General features: G+C 38.6%; 1 protein-coding gene across 1 annotated transcript; it reads left to right on the forward strand.

The window, feature by feature from the left end:
- Nucleotides 1-4,092: 4,092 nt before the first annotated feature.
- Nucleotides 4,093-6,689, forward strand: LOC306790013 (T-cell receptor beta-1 chain C region; the record flags this gene model as incomplete). Its single annotated transcript, XM_079286118.1, has 7 exons — nt 4,093-4,101; nt 4,241-4,277; nt 4,868-4,933; nt 5,606-5,980; nt 6,084-6,107; nt 6,213-6,319; nt 6,420-6,689. 7 exons carry the CDS (start codon nt 4,093-4,095, stop codon nt 6,444-6,446), a joined length of 645 nt encoding a protein of 214 aa, XP_079142244.1. The 3' UTR covers nt 6,447-6,689.
- Between the last annotated feature and the right edge of the window lie 2,919 nt (nt 6,690-9,608).

Here is a 9,608-nt window from a genome sequence, read left to right on the forward strand (position 1 = left end):
TTATTCAGCCGTGAAGGAGAGACTGTAACTCTGCAGTGTGAACAAGATGCCATGGATAATTACTACATGCTCTGGTACAGACAAAGCAGCAGCAGGGAAATGCAGCTGGTCACATATTCTCTCAATATTAACCTGGTGAGCACTGAAGCTCCTTTCAACAACACCAAGTACACCATGTCCCGGCCTGCGGTGCTCAGCTCCTCTCTGCAGATCCACCCTGTCGAGGCCGGAGACTCAGCTGTGTTTTACTGTGCCTCCAGTATAGCACAATGGTTGAGAAAGCCTCAGCAGCTCAACAAAAACCTCCAGAAGAAACCAGCAGGAGATGACAGGGAGGAGGGATGAATGTGTTGAACTCTGCAGGATTCTGGGTAAAATCAACAGACAGACAACGTGAAAAATATGAAACATATTTTTATGAAAATCTATTGATTGATTTTTTAAAAAAAGTACAAGAATGCTCCTCCATAAGTCACGATGTTCCTGCATGACCACAACGCTGATCAGTTCAGATAAGTGAGCAGGTGTTAACGTGGTAAACATGACTCGTCACAGTCAGTATTATCGTCCTACAGAGATTCTCTAATCTGTGTCATTTAGTGCTTTAGTCTGTTGTTGGACTATAATTCTGTGTGCAGCCTGGCAACACTAAAGTATATCAAGTTTGAGAGGTTAGCACACACTGACCTCTACAGGAGCCACGTGGGATTACACTTAAATAACAACTATAAATCACCTTGAGCTTTTCAGAAGTCAGGATATGACAAAGTGAAGGCAAATCAAATATTTAAAGTTGTATTTGAGATGGAATTTTAGTGAAGAATTAGGCTGAATGAACTGCAATGTACATTTAACAAAGACATGGGGTTAGGGTGATAGATCATAGAAATGCTTCATCTCACAATTACGTAGATGCTAGATCATAAAAAGGTTGTATTTTGAATATGAGCACTCTGGTTGTTTTACCAATTATTGTTGAATGCTAAACTTTGTTTTATTGTAATACCTCAACAGACAGTAATGTCTCAATTTAAAAAAGTGAATTCAATGTTTATTTCAGAGGAACAGATGCATGTCATATTTATTTAAGGTCACTTGTCTAACATTTAGCTGATTTGCATTTGTTTAATGCAACTACGTGTATTTATTCATTGAAGATTCACATTATAAATACAAAATAAAAAACAATTGAATTATAATGTATTATTATTGAGATTTAAAAAGTAGGTACGAGCTGCAACACTAAAGTGATGCTGATAATAACGCATGAATAATTATGAGCCACAAATAAAACATGATTCTGAAATGGGCCATTCTGCATGAAGAGTACGGTGAAATATATTTTACACACAGTACCCTTTAAAGACTGATGAAGAACAGAAGAACAATTCAAGGATCACAGTCACATCTGTCAGTAAGCGTCTCCCCAGTTCACTGGTTGCTGGGTGGATAAAGAGGTGTGACCAGCAGAGATGTCACTCCCTCTGAACATCTTCAAACAAACAAACACCAGTTTCCCTTTTCCTTTCCACCGTTCTTGCTTCTTTTCTTAGCTGTCCCAGAAATAGCAGCAGTCAGGTCGAAGGCCGCTCAGCCGTCAGTCAGCCCGACCTGAACAGCTGCTCTCTCACACAGAGAGAGATGGAGGCTGAGATATGTAGGAGCTGGGTGGGGGAAGTAGAGGGGAGAGAACGAAAGAGACTCCAGGTTTTTGTGTGATGCTTTTTCACCGTGGGGACAGGGGGCCACGGTGATACAATCCGATAGAGCCGCTGTACAAAAACCTCCTCCCATTGACGCCCATTGTGTAGACTGCTACATGCTACCTGGGACACTTGGAAGAGCATAAAATCAATAATCTGAAGGTGCGTAAGATGTCAGGCCGAACTGGAACTGGAAAGTCAACATTTATGGACACATTGGCTGAAAATGAGTTTTTAAAAAATAAGTTTAAAATCATATGTGGAGCATTGGGATGCTTCTTTTATTCATCCTGACAAAAGCAACATATTTGGACATGATGAAGATCATCCTGCATGTTGAAACCTTCTTCATCCTCTGGATTATTACAATGTGCTTCAACATGAGGGTCATGGAAAGTTTTGAGACTTTTTGGTAGAGGAGACATTCAGTGTGACTCTGGATCTGAAGCTTACTTTGGAAAGGGAACAAAACTCACTGTTCTGGGTAAGTAGCATCTCTCACTGCTGCAGTGCACTGGTACACACTTACAATCGTTGAAATGTTGGAATGAAAGTGAAGACAAAAAACTGTTGTTGTTAAAAGCTGAAATATTGAGCTGAAGTGAAAACACTGTGACCTACACTGATCCTGCTTACTTTGGCCAAGGAACCAAACTGACTGTTCTCGGTAAATATTTCAGTTTATTATTGAGTTTTGTTAAATGTCACATTGCTGTAGAGTCTTAGTTTAAACAGAAGTATTGGAAAAACCGTCCAAAGATAATTGTGGTAGAAAGACTCAGGAGTTTCATGCTCAGTATTTCTGCACTGTGACAATGTAAACGAGGCTTACTTTGGAAAAGGAACCAAGCTGACTGTTCTGGGTAAGTCGAGGATGGTTCAGATGAACTAGTGTAATAAGATGTGTCATCGGGGTGGTGCATTGAGAAACTTAGTGTACTTTTTAGTTCAAGTTCAGCTCAGTGGTTTTTGATGTTAAGCTTAAGCGCTGTGCCAATTACGAAGCCTACTTCGGCCAGGGAACTAAACTGACTGTTCTGGGTAAGTAAGACTTCAAACCTTCTTCTGATTCATTCACCCTGTAAAAGAAGTGAAACCTGCACAAACAGGTGGGTTTTCAAGTTTAATGTAACACAAAAAAAGTTCATCCTCAACAATCAGACTGCAGTGAAAGAAATATTGTTTTTTTGGATTGAAAGAAAAGTGACATTAATATAATAAACACTTAAAAAGTAACCAACAGAAGGAAGCAAAGTAAAATGTGCCGTTTTGAGCACTGATCAAGTTCACTGTGACTCTGGTGAAGCTTTCTTCGGTGGAGGAACTAAGTTAACAGTTTTAGGTAAGAAACCAAAACACGTTTAAAAATACAAACGTAATTTGAGTGTTTGAAATGTGCAGCACTAAAGTCCAGATTAAGTTCTGCTCAGAGATTTATATTCTTAACCTTAAACATCAGTTCGAAGCCTGTTTCAGCCAGAGAGCTAAAATGACTTCATATAAAGTCTAACAGGGAGGTGAGGAAAAGACTGATGGATAGAAAAAAAACAGGCTGTAGTCATCAGCTGTAGAGAACTAAAAAGTAACAAAAAGTAAAAGCAGCATGTTGGGCTGTTTTGAGCACTGATCAAGTTCACTGTGACTCTGGTGCTAATGAAGCTTACTTCGGTGGAGGAACTAAGTTAACAGTTCTAGGTAAGAAATCGAAACTTTTTCTTAAATTGTGGATTGTAGTTGTTGGTTTTAAAGAAAAGTTGCATTGATTAAAAAACTAAAAAAAGTAATGAAACAAAGTAAAAGCAGCATCTGTTTTAAGCACTGATGAAGTTCACTGTGACCCAGACTGCAGAGGCTCACTTTGGTGGAGGAACAAAGTTAACGGTTTTAGGTAAGATATCAAAACAAAGGGAAAAAGTCATTGTGACTAAAGTCGAGTTTAAATTCTGCTCAAAGCTTTTTGTTCTTAAGTTTGATTATTTCAGCCAGGGAACTACACTTGGTAAGTAAATATTAATTCCAACAGGAAGATAATTGAGGTGTTCGTATTGCATACAGCTTGGTGAAAACAGACTGTAGTTGTCGGTTTTAAAAAGGAAATCTACATTTATTACGAAGCTAAAGTAAAAGCAGCATGTTGGGCTGTTTAGAGCACTGATCAGGTTCACTGTGACTCTGGTGGTGCAGCAGAGGCTCACTTTGGTGGAGGAACAAAGTTAACGGTTTTAGGTAAGAAAACATTTGAAGTTCATTAAATACTGCTCAGGTACGGTTTAGATTGTTTTATATACTGTTGAGATACTCTAAGAATCAAATTACTTCTAAAACAACCATGTTTACCTAATATTTCATTAGAGAATGATAAAATAACCAAAAGCACAAATAGATTTAAATGGAGACAGTGAGTTTAGCAGGATTTGACTGTTTGTAAAATAGTTAAAGTCTTCACATGTCAAAGAGTGACAACGTTGGAACTAAGACAAAGAGGCAGCTGGAAGAGGTTTTGTATCAGTGGAAAGTCTCTGTGCTCCTACACCGAGGCTGTCTTTGGAGCTGGAACTAAACTCACTGTTTTAGGTAAGAAAACCTGCACAAAAACGTCTCAGAGAAGATTATCAGCTTGTTTATATGTTAAGATTATAGTCAGGACTAAGAATTTATTAAATAGACATATTTGAATAGTGAACAAAAGTGTATAAAGTTTAAAGTGTGAAAGAAGTTAGTTTGTGCCAGTAAAAACCAGCGTTGTCTATGTTCTCCAGTAAAAGTACAGCAGCACTGAAACATTTGGCTCTACGCCCAGATTATTCCTCTAAAGCCGGTTCTTATCATCTCTGTGAGGCACTGTGAGCTCACAGTCTGAGGCTTACTTTGGAGCTGGAACTAGACTCACCGTTCTAGGTAAGAATCACAAAACTGAACATAAACTATTACAATGGCGCATATGGACAGCGCAGTGAAGTAGTTGGCAACTTTCAGGTTACGGGTGAGGGTTGTTTTTAACATCATGCTCTTAAATAGACCTTCAGTCAGAAGTTGAATGCCGCCGGTTAATTTGGTATGAGTGTGTATTGCCTCTACATACATGTGTGCATAAAAAAGGTTTTACTTCCTAAAAAAAAAAAAAAAAAAAGAGCACAAAGACAGTCTACAGCTTTCTTGTATAGCCTCGTATCAGTGTGACAACTACGATCCTGCTTACTTTGGCAGTGGCACCAGACTGACAGTGTTGGGTAAGAAAATGATTTTTTTTTTTTAAATCACATGTATAAATGTTTGTCTTGTGACCTTGTGTAACTTAAAGCTGAGCCTTCAGTTTAGTGTTGTTTTAATGTCTATTAGTTTTTTGCTGAAGCAGCATCGTGTTGCCGTGCGTCAAAAGTGCAAAAGAAAATGTAAAATTTGAGATAATCAAGATGATCTCTATGTGATAAATCTAGGTACAAGACTTCATGTGCTACGTTCAAGCCGTAGGAATTGGCATTCAGAGGATATTATAATAATTTTCTCAGTTGCTAAACAAACTTAGTTTTTCCTTCCTGCATCAAAAAGTGAATGAAAAAAAATCTATTTAAATTACATTCATGAGATATTGTAGTTTCTAGCTTATTTGTGAGAAACCCACAAACGCTGCGTAAAAAATAAACTGGACGTCATCTCAGTCCAACAGCTCTTGGTAAGCTCTTTTCTGAGTAACTTAGACTTTAATGTCTCTCAATGTGACCTCTAACCTGTGATGATCAGGTTTTATTTGGTGCAAATGTTTGTTGTGAAAAAGTATTTCTATCATGTCTACATTCTTTTTGTCCAGGTCACATGAATGATTAAGGATCCAGGATTACAGATAGGTTTGCTGTAGATCTATAGGCAGCTTTAATTCATGGTGCGTTTGTTTGTCGTTGCAGAACATGGACGTAAAATCACCAAACCTACAGTCAAAGTGCTTCCACCTTCTCCAAAGGAGTGTAAATACTCAAAAGACGAGAGGAAGAAGAAGACCATTGTTTGTGTGGCCAGTGGATTCTACCCAGACCATGTCGGTGTAACCTGGAAGATCGACGGGGAGGAGATCGTTGAGAAGGAGCTCAGCAAGGACGAGATCACCAGTGTGGCAACCGACAGCGTTGCCCTCCGGGAAGGAAACTATTCCAAAATCACCAGCAGGCTGAGGGTCTCTTACAACGACTGGTTCACACTCGACAAAGAGTTCACCTGCACCGTCAGCTTCTTCAATGGGACGCATACTGAACATTATCCAGACTCAATTTATGGGGTAAAAGGTAAGTTTCATTTGAAAGCCAGAAATGACCTCAACATGTTCTCTTTGCAACTGCAAATACATCAACAACCATCTGTCTAATGCTTTTCTTCTTCTTCCATCAGCTAAAGAAGCAGTCCTGACAAGAGGTAAACATTATTCGGTGTTTCTGAACACCTCAATGCATCATCACTACTATTTAGAGTCCCGTTTGGTCTTTGAATCGTGTCACTAAATGTTTGAACTTTCTGCAGAGAAATACTTGAGGGTCACACAGACTGCCAAATTCTCCTACGCTGTTTTCATCATCAAGAGCAGCGTCTATGGAGCCTTCGTGGCGTTCCTGGTGTGGAGGCTTCAGGTTTGTTCCATTCTGTTGCATTTTACATAAATTAGGCTGAAGGCGTAATAAGAAAAGAGCTCGTAACGTTGTGACATTGTGTCTTTTCTGTCTGTTGCAGAGATCAGCCGGGAAGCAGAACGACTGACAGCGGAGGTCAGAATAAATAAATCGAGGAGATTCTGTAGGTGGACAAGTTATACATCCACGTCGTTGTATATTGCAGTGCATTTACACTCTGCTAAAATAGAGGAACTGTTCTGTGCATATTCTTGTTAAAACTGCCATACAAATATTTTGTGTGTCAAATTTTGACATGTACTTATAATAATTCTGTGTTTTGTGGTCGTGAATTGCTTGATTTTCTTCTTAATAAAAGTATTTCAGAGGATCTTTGTCAATCATGTGCTTTCATTTCTCTATAAAAAAAAAAGGTTTGTTTATTATTCTCATGACATCTTCAGACAGTTAAATTATCAGATGTCGTTCATATTATAATGGTTGATTTAAAATCAAATAATTAGACATTACTCTCACATTTCAGACACTGAAAATATATTTTTTTTCCACAGACGGTGAGGTATTTCTGTCTGTTTTCTGAGAAAGAAAGTATTTTTCACCTTCATGCATAACGTTGAAACATCTCAGCTCGGAAAATCTTCACAAGCTGTCATTTGGGTCTCGACAAGTTTTTCCATTGAGCAAACAGAGGTGACTAAGTTTCTCCAGTGACATTTGATCTGATACAATTCCATCAACTCATCTGTGTTTTAACATTTTAAAAAGGAATCATTTGACTTCATCAAAGTCGTACATCTAGTGAGAGAAGCTTATGAGGGTTTAAGTTCTCTTCATGAATAAAGAAGTTGTTCCTTTAGTTGAAACACGTTCAGCAGGAAAGTAAATGTAAGAGTGTGAGGCGACCACACGACAACAGGAAGTCAGCGTCCTCATCTGAGAACAGAAGGAGGTCAGAGCTGTTGTTGGTGAGGGAGACAAACCGGAGCTTGAAAGCCTGCAGAGGAGCAGAGAGCGACAGCAGAGGAGAGGATGTGGTCACAGAGCAGCCTGCACATCGCTCTCTGTGCTGAGAAACAACGAAGGTGCAAACCTCCACTTCACCACAACCTCCGGCTCTCAGAGCACAGCTGCACCGACCCCCCCCCTCACTGCCAAGCAAGTCTCTGAGCAAACAGCTGGAAAAACCTCCATTTCTGTGTCAACTGAAGCTACAGAATGAACATACATGTGTGTTATATCTGTTACAACAGCTGTTTACCGTTATCGGGTGCAGAAATATGCATTTTATTTAGTTGTAGGAAGAGCATGAGAGCAGTAAATGTAGTTGCAGTCAAAGAGATTTAAACTTTATCAGGTGGACTTGAGACAACAAACAGTTTAAAGCGTCTGTGCACGTGATACTGTAATTGTAGTCTCATTTTAATATGAACCATTATTTGAGATTTTATTATGACTAACTATAGTTAAAACATGCTTCTGACCAAACAATCCCTCATCAACAGCGGTGCTCAGCAATAAAACAGTAGTAGACGTACTTTGCTACACGTAAAAGTCCTGCATTCAAAATTGTACTTTATTAAAACCAACGTACAAAAGTAGTAAAATTTAACATATACTTAAGGTAAACTAAGTAGATTTATAGTTGCTGCAGATTCGGTTTCGAGTCCACATCGTTGGCTGAGAAAGACACACACACACTCACTTTATCACGTGTGTGTTGGTACCTCTTCCTCTGGAGTAATTCGAATTTGTCCATCTTCAAGCATACAGTTGCTAATGTCCCACAAGGGCAGCTCCTAAGGCGGGGCCAAATCGGCCAAACCACAGGCCTTACCAGGGTCACATACACACATATTATGATTCATATATTTTTATGATTGACAGATATGACACTCATAACGGCTCAAAATGATTCCAAATGGTGTCAAACTGCTTTATTAGGATTATTGAACATTTAGTGATAAGAAAAGTGAATATGTAGTTAATATTTAGTTATATAAAATTATAATACAGCAATGCAACTGCTGGTTCCGAAAATCTATATTTTGCTTGAATCAGACCATTTATGCTGGCCTGCTTCACTCAAAGTAAAATATGTTGTGGGGACATGTAAAACGTGTTCTATGTCTGTGGCGTATTTTTAGGCTTGCAGCTGCATTATTAAAAAAAAAAAAAAAAAGTTCAATACAAGTGCTTTTTTTTCCAGGCGACCCTGGAACTTTTTCAATTTGAGCTGTGCCATAGTGTATCAGTTATTAACCAGTAATATATACACAATATTTACACAATTGAACACATCTCACAAGTGTTACCTGTATTAAACCATCAAAATGATTAAAATAGACCTTGTAGTTAGGAGGCGCGAGGACTCGCTTTGTCTGCAGAGCCGCTTTTGTTGTTTTTTGGAAGATAGATTTTGGGGATTTAGTGGTTTCACATTATTAAAAACATCCTTCTGTGGTTCTATGTTTAGACATTGGGACATATTAATATGTGGCAGGCACGTTGCAGACCAAATATGTGCAGCTTTGTCTTCCTTTTTCTTCTCTCGAAAACATCCGAGTAGCTGTCAGATGCTACTCTTACCTGACTACTATTGATTGTGATAAGTGCTGATCTCTCCCACACAAAAAAAAGAACATTTTGACTTATTCATTTAATATAATTATGGATGAACTGAGTGGCTCCTGAGACAGATATCAATACACAATATCAGCCTCTGTCTCTAACCTTCATTGACAGAGAGCTGGCTAATAACATGATGGGATACAGTGTCAATAAGTGAGTCGGTGATCAATAACCTCATTGACACACTCTGCTGCAATTATGGCCATGTCAGCAAGTGGTCTGGTTCACAAACACGTTCTATTTTCTCCATTTGGTTCCTTAAAAAACATGTTTGTGTTCACCGGAGTCACACAAACAGGAAACAGTGTGTGAAACCGCAACAGAAACGTGGTGCGTGTGTGTGACATCTGTGAGCTAGATAATTATATCGCCTCTTGTGAACCCTGACCTTTAGATTTATCTAGCAGCTGCTGTGAGGAAACGGTTTAGTACAGAAATAAAGCTCTTGTGCTTATTCATAACTCAGTATTTGTAAGCAAGTATATTTGTATCAGTAAGTATATTTCCAAAGTTAGTTACAAACTGTCTGATGAATTAAAAGACACCTGTATTATTTTACATTGTCAATTTATACTAGCAGGACTAAGTGCAGTACAAAAAAGGCCACATTATTTTCCATAAACTGGATTATGGGAAGTAAAACCGGAGGACAAAATCTCAT

This window comes from Melanostigma gelatinosum (genome assembly GCF_949748355.1).
Source record: "Melanostigma gelatinosum genome assembly, chromosome: 16".
In the NCBI taxonomy this organism is placed as follows: Eukaryota; Metazoa; Chordata; class Actinopteri; order Perciformes; family Zoarcidae; genus Melanostigma; species Melanostigma gelatinosum.